We start from the raw sequence: 14,878 nt of genomic DNA on the forward strand, positions 1-14,878 counted from the left end.
GTTCCTTGAGAACCTTGGGGTGTAATCCATCTGGTCCTGGCGATTTGAACTCATCTAGGCTGGACAGGTGCTCACTTACTATTTTCTTGCCTATCTTAACTTGTGTTTCTATTCTGTTTTTTATGGCACTATTTTTGATAGGTTGGTCTGTTTTTTCCCTTTGTGTAAAGACAGATGCAAAAAACGAGTTAAATAGTTCTAGAGGGCAGGTCTGTGTCAGAAAAGGCACAGGTCCTAGGTTCCACAGGATGGCATTCTTTAATTGACAGGACCCAAATCTAATATATGATGTAATCGGTTCCTATTGAAATAACAATGGTCCTTGGTGTTTTCCCCCTTTATAAAATCACAAATAAAACAGAAAATGTGATTCCTGATTATAGCAAAAGGACTTTGCCTTCTTGCAAAAATTTCAAATCAGGGCCATTAAATTAAATTTACATTGGATATAGTTAGATATATTTTCTTCTTATTAGTTTAGAAATCCAAAGTATAAGAAAAGAACTAAAGCTCCATTCACAATCATACTAGCCTTAAAATAAGGCCTACAAAATTCAGCTGACCTTTCTGAGTCAACATGCATAAATGGTACTTATTAATTCTTTTGCTTCCTTAAAGTCTAAATTGTACTTTTTAACAATATTATAATGATAGAAATATCAAGACATTAATGGACAGAACATTTTGGGGGGCTGTAGAATCCATCTATTAAATTGCAGGATACTAATACTAATGTGAATAATGAAGATTTAAAATCAGCCATTGCATTATCTTCTGTGTTTAATCATCCATGATTAAAATAAAGTAATATGTTAGGGAAATCATTTGAATCTAATTGTTTCAGATGAAAATGGCATGAAATCCTTCCTTCTTTTGTTGCCTTGTTTTAGCACAGTGTTTCTCAACCTTGACAATTTTAAGGCATGTGGACTTCAACTCCCAGAATTCCACAGCCAGCAATGCTGGCTGTGGAATTCTGGGAGTTGAAGTCCACATGCCTTAAAATTGTCAAGGTTGAGAAACACTGTTTTAGCGTATTGATTAATCTCATTGACTATTTAGCATGCTATCTTGGGACCAAACCCTATTTAAGCCAGTATATTTTTAAATAGGATTGCATGGTTAATAGGACTGTGGCCACTTTGTAAATAATTGAGAAGAAATGGTTTGGATCTTCCACAAGCATATTATCTTTCTGGTATATATCTTTAAAGTTACCTAGTTTATTTTTTTTTTTAAAAAAACAGCTGCCTTAAGAGCAGTATTAAAAAGGTGATTCCTTGAAGTAGCTGTATATTTTTTTCAGTCTTACTTTGAATTGGGGGGGGGGGGGGAAGGGACTTATTTATTGAGTAGAAGAGATGCTGTGTTTATGAGTGATTGAAATAATTTCTTAATCATTTTGAGATCACACTCAGCCCCCTTGGTTAATTTCTGATTAACTCACTCCATATAACTGGAACAGCTGAAGCAGAACAACAAAGTTGGAAGGGATCTAATCCAACCTTTTAAAACTTTGGTCTTGCTTATTTATTTATTTGATTTTGGCACCACCCAACTCCAAACTGACTTTGGACAATTCACAGTATGACAAAATAAGGTTTTTTTGTAAAGGCAATAATCAGTAAATGATGAACAACCGAACAACTTAAACACATGCAAAATGCAGCCATATAACACAAGATAGAACAGCCAGCTCTTGAAGATCTTCCAGAGTATCATCAGAGGGGGAATCATCTGATCTCAGGGGGACCTCATTCCAAAGGGCAGGCAGCACAATAGAGTCATATCAGCAGGTGACAATGTTTAATTGAAGCGACTTGGTTGGCTCACTAGGATGGCTAGGCAGATGGCTTGGGAGATAAGTGGTCCCTCAATAAAACTCTATTAGGACTTTTGGAGATTGGAAAAACAATGAATCAACAGAACTTATCGAGATGAGTGAAACTGCTTTAAAATGTGTGCTATCATTTCTAGCCAGGTTTAGATTAGCAATAGCAATAGAACTTAGATGTATATACTCCTCCATACTGTTTTACAGCACTCTCTGAGAAGTTTATAAAAGTCAGCATATTGCCCTCAACAATCTGGGTCCTCGTTTTACCGACCTCAGAAGGATGAACGGTTGAGTCAACTTTGAGCCCCGTCAGAATCGAACCCCAGGCTGTGGGAAGAGTTTGCCTGCAATACTGTACTTAACCACTGAGCCATCAGGTTGCACTTCCCTTTTGCACACTTTTCTTTCGGTATCTTCCTACTAATGCCCTTCCCCATTTGTATTTGTGAAGCATAGTTGTTGACATCTGCTGACTAACTGGAATCCAATAAATTCTTTAGGATTCAAAGGCAATTAACTGGAACCAGGGGGGAAATGCCAAAGAGGATATTTATGGAATAAATATGAAAAAACAGAGAAAGAAATACCAATCCATATCCCTTCAACAAGACACAAATCCCAAGAATGGTGAAAAATGGATTCCCTTGGAACTGGGAATTCGGTAACAGCCTTCAGGACTTTGGGTCTACATTGAGGTTTAAATTGTGTGGGAGCTTTTGGCATCTTCTCAGTCAGGCAATATAAATGAAAACATCTGGTAGCACATCTTATCAGGGACTTGATCATAACTTTAGACAGTGAAACCTTTGCCTAGAATATTTTTTATTGAAGACAAGGTCTCCAGCAGATGGCACCTAGGGATGGTCTAATGTTATGGCTTATCAGGACCTTGGAAATCCAGATAGGTGACCCTTTGTTAATGAGATCATTCTTCTTAGGCAGCTATTGTTCCTCTCCCTTGACAACTATTAGATTAAAGAGCTGGTGTTGTCCTCTTTATCTAAATGGTTACAAGCAAGAATACAGATAAGGAGCAGGCAAGAGTGATTAACAACATGCAATCCACACAGCCTAAGTTCATTTCTGGAGGAATTTGCAATGCAAGCATACCATGTTACATACGTGTCCACATAATAATCCTTTCTGCACAGGTATTCCCTGTATATGTAAAGAGCCAAGGGGGTCCATACCTCTAGTCCTCACAGTTTCCTGTGAGAACCAAATCAGGACCATGGAAAGAAAATCCACTCCATCCATTCTAAAACTGCAACTTTGCACAGTGAGATTACCTAGGGATAAAGTTTGCCATTAAAAGTAGTTGAATCCACTGAGGCAGAATTAGTGGCCAGAATAACTTTGCCTGCATTTGGAAGCAAAATATAACTCAATTAGCACTATGTGTTCTAAGTAAAATAATAACCCAAACTGTACTCCTGTGGCCATTGCCACAAAAAGTGGGATTTTTTTTCTTTTCTTTTAAGGGCATGGAGTCACAATATGACTGATAAATGTAATTTCCCCCTACCTACTGAAAGAAATGATTTGTTTCCTGCTCCCCCACCCTCCCAATAAAAAAACAGAACATCCACCTGGTTTAGGATAATAAATGAGGATTAGCAGTAGAGCTCTGAGCACAAAGGAGTTAAACATTCCATATCTATTGGGTCCTGGACTTTAATTTCATAATCTCATATACTCAGCTAACACTAATGCTACTAGTTTGCTTCATGAAATATTATTTTTACTACAACTGCTTAAAATTAGGCAAGAAAAAAGGTAAAGACTCTTAAGTTAATTGTGACTCCTGGTGACTAATTTGAGACATCCATGTCATTTTCATGCTATTATGACAGAGATGGTTTTTCATTCGCTTCTTCTAGGATGATTTTTCAATTTGCCATTATAGCCTACAAAGCTTTGGCCTTTCCTGGTAGTCTTCAATCCACAGACTATTTAGATCCAACCGTGCTTAGCATTTTTTTTTTTAAAGAGCCTCTAAAAATTGGCTTGGTATTATTATCTAAGCTGGACTCAGATCAGATATAGGAAGATGCATAGCTATTTATAAACTATGTTTGTAACTTTTAAAAATTGGACAGTCACTTTAATATCAGCAATAGCGGAGATAGAAAATGCATTTATTTATAATGTATGAAATATTAGAGCGATTTCTCATTTCTCTGTCTCTTAGGCAAGTAATGGCATGGCATTTCAAATAATGCATTTTCTTCAATTTTTTTTTTCCTTCCATGGGAAATGGAGTGAAAATAGCCCTTTTGACATATACGCACACTTTGCAGACACGCTCCATGTATAGAACTGGTGAAAGAAGCTCCTTTTTCATTATTACTACCAGTAAATCAAGGAGCATCTATCTGACAAAAGAGTGAGGGTTCCTCTACCGTCACCACCCAGTATCATTGGACATAATAAAAACTGCTTCTCTTTTCTTGAAAGTGAAGCAGAGAATGGAAATTATTTCAGAGGCACCCATGAGGAATGAATCTATCTGATCCTCCAGGCAAAAGTAACGGGGGTTGTAGGGAGCCTTGATGTACATTAATGCTGAATCTGCTGAAGCTGACAAAAAAAGTAAGCCAATTTTCTTAAGGCAGGATCGATTAAGTGGGCAGCTGCAGTTATTTATTTATTTATTTGCTTGTTTGTTTATTTGGCATCCATCTCATCCTGAACAACTCTGGGCGGGTTCCAGCATTATGGATCCAGTTATACACAAAACCAGCTTGTACCAGGGGGTTTATTATAAACAAAGCATCCCCAAACTGTTCAGTTTATCTGACCGCTTGATCAAGTTTCGTTATATTGAACATAATATAATATACAATATAAAGTATAGTGTATAAAAATAATTTAATAAATATGACTTTAATAGTACTATGAACAATAACAACAACAATAGAGACAATTCAAGGCTTTGCTGACCATCCAACCCTGGGGAACACTGTCTCATTGCCAGCTAGCTCAACTTCAGGACTAGGGACAGGTGTAGCTAAGATTAATTGATGCCAATTGATCTTCCATCATTCCATTATTTATCAGCCTCCTACTGACCACCATACATTTACTGATCCCCTTTTGACCCTCAGCCACTTATCGGCCCCTTAGATAGTCCTATCAACCCTTGGAGGGTCAATATTGACCACTTTAGGCAACACTGTTATAAAATGAAAGCATGCCTAGAAAATTCTTTCCTTTCACAGAAAGGCTCATGTAGTAAACTCCTTTCCCCATAAGATATACCTGAGTTTCAATTCACCTTCAACCATCTCAAGACATAGAACATGCAAGAACTGACATGACCTGGTCATGTCAGCAAGAACTGACATGACCTGGATCACATACGGAGTCAGATTAATGTCTCCTTTTAGAAGACACATTATCTTTTAGATACAATGTCAGAATTTGGGGTGAAAGATCAGGGCATCTCCCAGATCTGACAGTTCAGGAGAGGATTCTAGGAACAAACAGGAGAAAATCTGTTTCAGAGAAAAAATATTGATTTAAAAAAATTGCTAAAATAGAAATATTGACTTAGATTACTGTTAATTTGACTGTGGGCATTTGGGACTAATTTATTGTCTCATTCCTTGTCTGCTTAATACAAATGAGCAGCTTTTTCTGTCAGAGTTGTTTCTGTATTGTAATTTGCGCAGAGCCTTGTATTATCTTGGAAATTTTTCTCTCAGAGGTTCTTTTCAGATGCTGTCTGTCATTAAAATAGCACTATTTTCATCTCCTTTGCCGCTGAATATTTTACCCACTGGATGCTTTAAAGCTAAAAAGGACTTTATACACTCCTTCCCCTTTTATTAACATTTTTATTCTCTCTGTATTTTGTGAATTTGATCTATCTTCCACAAAGCAGCAAGGAAAGGAGGGCTGAATTTCCTAGTTAGGTTTCTGCATACTACTAGACAGGAGGAATGGGAGCCTAGTTTCACTCATGCCCCAGGGTTAGGGGGAGGGTGCATGTGAGGTGTTTCCTGATACTTAAGTGGAGACAGCAAGAACCAGCAAGTGCTGCATCAAGGCAGGAAAGGGAGCTAGAATGTGTAGACCCAAAGGACCTCTGGGAACAGTTCTTCCATCCTACTACTATAGTAGGTTAAAAAAAAAAGGACACTAAAAACCAACCTCATGTCCCAAATAATTTTTTCTTCTCCCCCCCTCCCTCTGTCTTTCAAGATTTTGGGTGGGGTCATGATTGTTTTGTGCCTGTCACACAGGAAGGAATCTAATTGTGCCAGGTAGATGGAGGAAAAATATTTTCTTCTTTTTCACAGTTTTTTTTCCAGCAGAGATATAAAGTGACAAAAAAATAACACAAAGGTTATTTTTATTTTGAGTTTCCAGGCTTGACAGGATAGCTAGATTAGTGTTAAGGGACAAAGCTCTCTCGTATACAATGGAGAAGTGAGATGATATCTTTGTCCAGCTAATAAAAACATCTTGAAGTTCCAGATTCCAAGAGTCTCATGCCTGAAAACAGGGCAGATAGCTCAACTGCATGAGTGGACACAATGAACTGAGCACTGTGATGGGACCTATTGACCCACTTGAGTTAAATTAAGAAATTGTAATTAAGAAAAATGGTATCCCAGAGGGAAGGAAAACATTAAACATTGGAAATGAAGCAAGTGGAAAGATTAAAGACAGCAGTGTTGGAATAAGAGGTTTCTCAACTAAAAATGAGTGGCTGAAAAATGGATTATTACTACTGCAACCAATCCACACTTCTAGAAGCTCCTGTGGAAAAATACAGAATACAGAAAAAGAGGATCCTAACCATTAAACTTAACACTTGAGAAAAGACTGGCCAGCATGGAGGGAAGTCAGTTTATCTATGTGTTAAGTNTAAGTTAATTGAACCCTTTGTTAAGGCCTATGAAATGGCTTGAGATGAAATGGATAACTATGCACTATTTTAAAAAATGGTGAAATCCCTGCAAGAATTGATGCCTGAAAGTCCTAGAAGGAATTTCAAGGCTCTATAGTGAAAGATGTCTGATTCCTTTGAGGCCTTCATCCACAGAACGGACATAACATATACCCAGTGGTGGGATTCAAATATATGAACAACCGGTTCTCTCTATGGATGCCGCTTCCGGAAGTCCATTCTGGGCCTGGGCAACAAAAAATTAGCTACCGGTTCTGCCGAAGTGGTGTGAACTGGCTGAATCCCACCACTGAATATACCTGATGTAAAAGATAGTAGCCAATACAGTTGATGAAACTGAAACAGTTCATGGCCCAACTACTCGACCATATTTAAGATCAAGTATTTCTAATGATACTAAGAAACATGAAAGATACTAAAAGGTGGCTTCAAGACCTCCAGGGGAAATGGAAATATACCAAAGCAACCATCCCAAGATATTCACAAGACGTAAAAGGAATTCTGGTGAAAATCAGTCTAGGACTTAGACCATGTCAAGCACTAAAAATACTACATTATAATACTTTATTCATCTCTCAACATACCACTATGAGCAAGATTCCTGACAGACCCAGCATCCACATGTTTCAGATTAGAGAAGTGGGATACGTCAAGAAAGACTTTTCTGATTCTTTTCAAGATAGCATGCAATGCACACATCTATGGTTGAAAAAGAGTGCATTGATTTGTGCTGTGTTTAATGATGAAATGCAATATATGGTGTGTGTGTGGGTGGGTGGGTGAGTGTGTGTTTGTGTAGGTTCATTTTTAGTGATTGCTTTTGGAGTAACTAGCCAACATTACATGGCACAGTATCCAATTCACTGTTCTTAGACAAGTATTGGGAGAGAACTGCCAATAATTGGGCTGGGTATTTAAGGTGCTCCTTCATAAACTAAAATAATCCCAGGTAAGTTCCGCCCTCCAATCAGACTGAATATGTGCCTTGTATCAAAGTATCTAAGAGGTATTGATTCAAGAATAAATAGGAGGCATGATAATTTTGACCTAGCTATGTAGAGTCCAAAAGGACAATCTGGAAAATCAGTGCCAGGCTCAGGCTTATTACTGACCTAGTCTCTGTTTGCTGTCTCCAGGTGCCTTCATCCCCCGCTGCAATGAAGAAGGCTATTACAAAGCAACTCAGTGTCATGGAAGTACTGGCCAATGTTGGTGTGTGGATAAGTATGGAAATGAGATTGCTGGCTCTAGGAAGCAAGGGACAGTAAGCTGTGGTGAGTAACTTTCTGCAAGAAAATAGGAATTAATTCTGTAATACTGGCTAGGAAAGTACAACATGATATAGAACAAATATATTAGCCATCAGGACAGCTATCTTCACATTTCTGTATTTATTAAACAAATGTGCTCATGCAAAAAAAAATTCTTTTTAAGCATGAAAAACAATATTAGATTGGTAAAATTATCCAGTCTGCTTTTCCTGTCAGTTTAAAAGACAGCAGTGGTTTTATACTTAAAATATTCTGATGGAGTGATTATTGTGGGTGTTTGTTTTGAGGTTTAAAATAATACAATGTTCTCCGTACCTGGGGGGGGGGGGAACCACATACAAATAAGGAACTTATCAGAGTTGCTTTAGGATTAGGTAATGCTTCAGAAATCATTCAGAAAAGATGCCCCTTTTGAAGAAGCCACATCTTTTCCTGGGTGTAGCACTACTCAAAACACATTTTTGGAATTGCAACTAAACCATTGCACAAGCATTGTTGCCACAGAAGTTTAAACTGAACAGTTGATACTAATTCTGCAACCGCACATATTCTTAGGCGCATGTTGCAAATGTCAACATCTCAAACCAGCCAGCCCCACCAAAAGCTCTCTGGACCTTGAGCAGAATCCCGTCCCACTGCCCACCACTGCTGGCCATGTCCTCTTCACTGCTCTGCCTCAACCGTTCTCTTTCAAGTGGGATGCAAACAACACCAAAAGGAATTCTGCTTTGCCAAGTGTCAGGACAGTGATCAGGTGCCCAGACAATTGGTTCTTTTCTATCCAGAGGCAATAAGCACACCAGTAAATAAAAGGATTTCAACCTTTATTATTAACTCAAGCAGACAGATTTAAGAGTGTAATATAAAAAGTATACTTACCAAACAGGATAATACTCAAATCTCTTATAAACTGCTGGAGCTCCTTTATAACAATAGCAGAGATACCCCAAGGGCAGCCAGATTCCACATTATCCAGGGCTAGGTTTTGTGCAGAAGCTCCCAACAAACAACAATAGCCAATTGGTTTTTATCAAAACATGGCATCATATCTTCATAGCTCTTATGGTCATGGGACTGCTGGCACATGACTCTGGAATGAGAACCGAGAGTCTAGGTGAGGATTCTCGCCCTTTCTCCTTCTTTTCAGCAAGCAAGATTTAAAAACAAGCAGCTTTGTGCACAATGAGCTCTAAACTTCTAGATTTTTTCTTAATACGAAGGAGAAATCAAAATATGGATTCTTTATTAAGGCACACTTTCAATTAAGAAAAGTGAAACCTGCCAGGATTATAGACAAGCTGACTGTCAGGAAAGTTTGTCTGCTACTATTGATCTTTGGGGGGAACATCCACTCAGCTCTCAAGGCACACACTGTTTGAAACCCAAATCTGTATACACCATGCAGCCAACAACCAAAGTGTTAAACCAACCACATAATTATTTTAATGCAGAACCACATCACATTTCTTACCCTATCTCAGTGGTGGTGAACCTATGGCACGGGTGCTAGAGGCGGCACTCAGAGCCCTCTCTGTGGGCAAGCGCGCCGTCGCCCCATTTAGGCCTTCAGCTGGGTTTTATAAAACCTTTTCGCTTTAGGTCTCCGCTGCTGTGTGCAAAAAAAAAAAAAAAAGGGTTCAATCAATCAGTCAATTTCAACTACTTGTGGGAAATTTTTTTTTGCAAAGTTGGAATTGATTAATTGAACTTTTTAGTCCCACCCAGTCTGCCGTTACCACCGCAGCCACGCTCACCCAATGGGCCACGTCCACCCAATGGGCCACACCCACCCGGCACCCGACGATGCATAAGTGGGTTTGGGGTTGCAGTTCGGTCTCTAAAAGGTTCGCCATCACTGCCCTATCTTCTTATTTGACTTGGTAGATAGGATCACAATTGGAATATTTCTCGTTCCATTTATATTAATTTCTTGAGATGTCAAGTCACAATCAACATGGTGCTTGTGGGGAGGTGTTTTGAGGCTTGCAATTTACTGAGACTACCAACTCATTTCAGATACCTTCGAATACTCATCAGATGGTGGTGTCTTTTAGTCACCATTGACCTGGAATAGATTTATACCAACTATTTAGAAATGTAAGGTTCTGTCTTCAGCTGTTGCTTCCTCCTCAAAACACATGGTTTGGGGGGGTGTCTTCCAGGACTGTTATGCTCTTTTGAGTTTCCATTGTGATATGGTCCATTGCAGGGGGGAAATGTCTAAAAATAAAACTGACTAGAAGAATGAGTATAACTTAATGGATGAAACAGTTAACGTGCCAAGGCAGGCAACTGGGCTTAAATTATAGCTGTGATTTCTTCCCTTTTGCAGAAGAAGAGCAAGAAACCTCAGGGGATTTTGGTAGTGGTGGATCAGTGTTATTGTTGGATGACCTGGAAGAAGCACATGAAGAAGCAAAAAAGGACAAACAGAAGATACATGTAAGAGCAACCAACGAGGATGATGAAGATGAAGATGACGATAAGGATGATGAAATTGGGTATATATGGTAGTTCCCATAACTCTGAGGACTCATGTTTTGCACAATATCACAATTCATTTTGTATCTCCGCAGAGATAATGGAAACATCTGGCATCACACAGTCAATAACTGTTATGGGCCTCCCAGTAGGCACACTGATCTCCTTCCCAATTGGGCTTTCCTTTTACTTTACTGGTAGCCACACAGCCACAGGCACGCTGGAGATCAGCATGCATAGCTGAATCTGTCACTAAAGTGAGCTGGGAAGACCTTTTGCATGTGGTGCTCCTTGTATACAGGGGGTTAACTTTATACACACACGTGCATTTGGGCTCTTGTGACCACCATACTGCCAGTAAGGACAATTCTCTCGCCACCTGATTTCATTTTGTGCGCTCTATATTAATTTGGAAAACCACTTTCACTCTCAAATTCTTCTGCTGTTCAGAATCACCGCATGCATCGTTCTCGTTTGTTTTTCCCTTTTTTCAGAGTTAAACCCATTCATGCAGAATATCATTTTGAATGAAACAGAAGGGGGGAGTTGGTCCAGAGTTAGTCCTTTTTTCATTATGCCATTTGCTGTCAGCTACCACTCCGCTTTCTTTTCAGCAGCTAAGGCAGGTGATCTTTTTCTCTTGCTATGCAGAACCTATTACAAAAGTCCAAATTGCTTTAGCATTCTGGCTTGGCCGAATTATTCCATTTCATCTCCCTTCTCACTTTGGCTGATGTTGTTCTGCAAAAGGAGAACCGAATGCCAATGGAACTCAAAGTTCTCCCCACTGACTAAGAGTGTAGAGGACAAGATCTCAGTTGACCTTTCAACCCATTAATCAATTTTAGTTCAGTTTAAGTTAATGAAAGTGATGTTGACCTTTTTTTAAAAAAAATAAATGTTGATTTGCATGCTTACACACGAGGCTCACCTTTCCACTTCTAACCTCCTTTTCAAAACACACGAGGAAGCAATGCTTCACAAGAGCATTTCTTTACTTCTTGTTAGTCTTTTTTTGCAGACTTGCAAGTCTCAAATTTGCTTTAATCAAGTTTGCACTAATGCTATGCAAGCTTCTCTTCACTTCCGGAATAACATACCGGTGGATTGCTGAAAATGCTTTTTTTTTTCTTTTTCATTTATTCTAATGATTCCTCATAAGGAAGCACTGAAACTGTCAGAGGCACTAACCATCAAAAGTAATAAGCTGTCTTTCTTTTATTTTAAATTGTTAATATTTATTTGCTCCATTTTGGAAGAAAAATATCCTTAGGCAGTTGTTTCCATGGTTAATATCACTCCTAGTTAACATCACAAGAGAAACTTACACTCATGAACCAGAAGAGTGTGATTAGAATTATTCTATAAACGTCCCTGCATTATTCTATCTCCATAGCAGCATCTTATTGTGCTCAATTGCCATTCATTGTGGGAAAATAAATGTGCTACTGCAGACATTTTATTATGTTTGATGTCCACATAATGACCAAACTTAATGGGCATGGAGGAAGAGCTGGGGCAACAACCAATGCATTTATAATAAGTGCCCATTTTTTCTTATTAAACACAAGGAAATGAACTACTACATACATCTTTTAAATGCTGCAAAAACTAAGGGCCATCTCTGCTTTAGTCTGCTTGATCCTCAGTCTTAACACTAAAGACAAATGCAAAAATATTTGTATCCTAAGGCAAATTAAAAAAAGAAAGAAAAGTGTATATTAAAGATACTACTTCTTTGATATAAATTTCTAATACTTTTTCTACATAACTACAAAATGGCATATACCCACAGATCATTACTTGTTCTATTACAACTTGGCTTATTTATGCCTTTTACTTCTGGCACGATGTAGTCTGAGTTGTTTTTCAACAAAAGTTATACAAAATGGCCTGAAAATGAATCCTTCAAAATAATGCCAAATGTGAGAGCTTAATATTACATTTTTCATATTGTTTAACTCCTCCTAGAGAGAGCAAAATTATTGGCCAGCAGAAAAGGTACTTCCCAGACAGAACCTTTTTCTGAATTTTTTCCCACAAAGATATCTAGTATTTTACTGCACAGTTTGGGCTTTGATATTTGATTCCTAAGGTTATTTGATATTTGACTCCTAAGGAATCAAATTTCTACTATCTATCTTCTACTGTGGAGCCCCAATAAAGAAATTCATAAATCAGCTTTGATTTCTTTTTTAAAGCAACGCTTTATTTATAGCAACCCAAACTGTGATGTGTGCTGTTACATTTAATATGACATACAATGAAGCCATTGGGCTCTGCCCTAACTGCCATTTGGCCTCTGCCTATAGCCAATAATGTCCATTGGAGGTCTGTACAGATCTCCCTAGCAGATAAACTGTTAATCTGATTTTCTCTTTCCCAGCCCTACCCCTTTAAAAAAAAAAAAAAAAAAAAGCCATGAAACTACAATCCTTTAGAAGAGCTGCAACCAGTAGCAGCTGATGGTAAAAGTTATATTGTTGGCCCCATCAGCACGGGTACTGGGTCAAACCTTGGAGCATTGGAAAGCTGTTACATGTTGCTATCACCTTCTCATTCCAATGCTGTAACATATCACACTTGTAAGGTACTTCAGAAAACCAAACCGTGGGATGTTTTTCTTGGACTTGTGCTTAAAGTTCTGTAAAATTAATGAGGTTTGCTCCCAAAGAAAAGTGATGTTAAGTGCAATATACAATATGAATTGCACTGGCCATAGTGTTTAGATTTGGCTGCAGAGCTATTAAAGAAAAGTCAAAAGCCAGTTGGAAGCTGTAATATAATGCCCACTTTTCATTCTTACCCGATTAAAGGTAAGGTTTCTCCTTAATAAAGCTCCTAGAAATCACCTTCCCTTTAGTTGCAATGAGATGCTGTCTGTTGCACACTGGAAAGTAACTGACATTTAGCTTTATTTTCAACCCAAACAGTAACTTGCGAGAAGCTTTTTGAGAGGGTTTGCATATGTGTATGTGCATGTTTGTTTGGTGTCCCCCATTGCTGACTATTGAATCAGTGATTTTTAAAATTTTTAAGAAGAGACTAGACAATCACTTGTCTGAAATGGTATAGGTTTTCCTGCTTGAGCAGAGGGCTGGACTAGAAGACCTCCAAGGTCCCTTCCAGCTCTATTCTATTTGACTAGCATTCACCTCTGCAACTCACAGGAAATTCTATTTAAATCCTATAATAAAGTTCCCACTCATTTAAAATGGATGTAGTAGACATGATTACTTTCAGAAATAAAACAACCCTAATCTGAAACTTTAAAAAAATACAAATCGGGAGATCGGTTGGGTTTAAATGTCATATTAACAGTACATTACATCTGATTATAGACTTGTACAAAAACAGAGTTTGTTTATCTTTTTATTTCTTCAAAATTTGTAATCCATCTGTTGATCCCACAGTCTTAGGGTAATATAGTTTTCGTTTGTATGTGGTACCTCTGTGCATTCAAAGTTGCCAACACATGGTGGTGTACAATTCGTTGAAGAGGTGTTTGAAATGTTTTCCCTGAAATATAATATCCTAACTAAACCATGGCAAAAGATGTGCACATTATAAAGGAGAAAGTCATTTCATATATGCTACGTACAAATGAAGTGTAACTGACAACCTCCTTAGTTTTAAGAACATATATAAAATAAAATCTTAAGGACTTGCCCTGGTCCATCTTCATTTTGTCTGTACCTGCAAACTGTAATCATTGTCCTGTTTGTGATTTCCTCTCCTATGAGTTCCTGTTTGTCTAGAGCAGGGCTGTCCAACCTTGGCAACTTTAAGACTTGTGGACTTCAACTCCCATGGAATGGCTGGCTGAGGAATTCTGGGAGTTGAAGTTCACGAATCTTAAAGTTGCCAAGATTGGAAACCCTTGGGTAGAGAAAACATTTTAAGCTTGGAAAGTGGGCAAGATTTCAAGGGTGTGTTTTAAACCATCATGGACTTATTAATTTCAGGTAGGAAACTTGCTGGAACAACTACAGCTATAATTATATCAATTTATCAGCGACATGTAAAGGAAAGACCAAGCCTTGGTAGCCCCATGACAGCAGAGCCAAAGAAACAGAATAGAACTGTGCCTTTGGAGGAACTGAAAAGTGGCAGCCTAATTTCCCAGTCATTGTCATGTGGAATACTTGCTTCATTAGAAAACAATAAACATAAGCTTTGGAGAAAGGGACAAAAGGATAAAACTACACAGGATAATCTAAGCAAGCCTTATAACCTATTATTCCTCTGCAAAATTGTGCAAAACTAGAACAAGTCCAAACACAAAGCCATGGCAGCATCTCTGATTTTCCTATCAAGCCAGAGAATGCAGCAATTCATTTTCATTAAATTGCTGAGGGGAAAATAATAATA

General features: G+C 38.2%; 1 protein-coding gene across 1 annotated transcript in view; it reads left to right on the forward strand.

Moving 5' to 3' along the window:
* SPOCK1 (SPARC (osteonectin), cwcv and kazal like domains proteoglycan 1) overlaps positions 1–10,988 on the forward strand; it is a gene marked incomplete at its 5' end in the record, with an annotated part of 31,168 nt that extends 20,180 nt beyond the window's left edge. Inside the window, 2 exons of the mRNA XM_015826953.1 lie at positions 7,892–8,029; positions 10,359–10,988. Of these exons, the coding sequence (XP_015682439.1) occupies positions 7,892–8,029; positions 10,359–10,540 (320 nt within the window). The remainder of the gene's footprint in view (positions 1–7,891; positions 8,030–10,358) is intronic.
* Positions 10,989–14,878: the final 3,890 nt, after the last annotated feature.

The sequence above is a fragment of the Protobothrops mucrosquamatus genome, unplaced genomic scaffold, assembly GCF_001527695.2.
Source record: "Protobothrops mucrosquamatus isolate PMUCROS unplaced genomic scaffold, P.Mucros_1.0 scaffold3402, whole genome shotgun sequence".
NCBI classification, from domain to species: Eukaryota; Metazoa; Chordata; class Lepidosauria; order Squamata; family Viperidae; genus Protobothrops; species Protobothrops mucrosquamatus.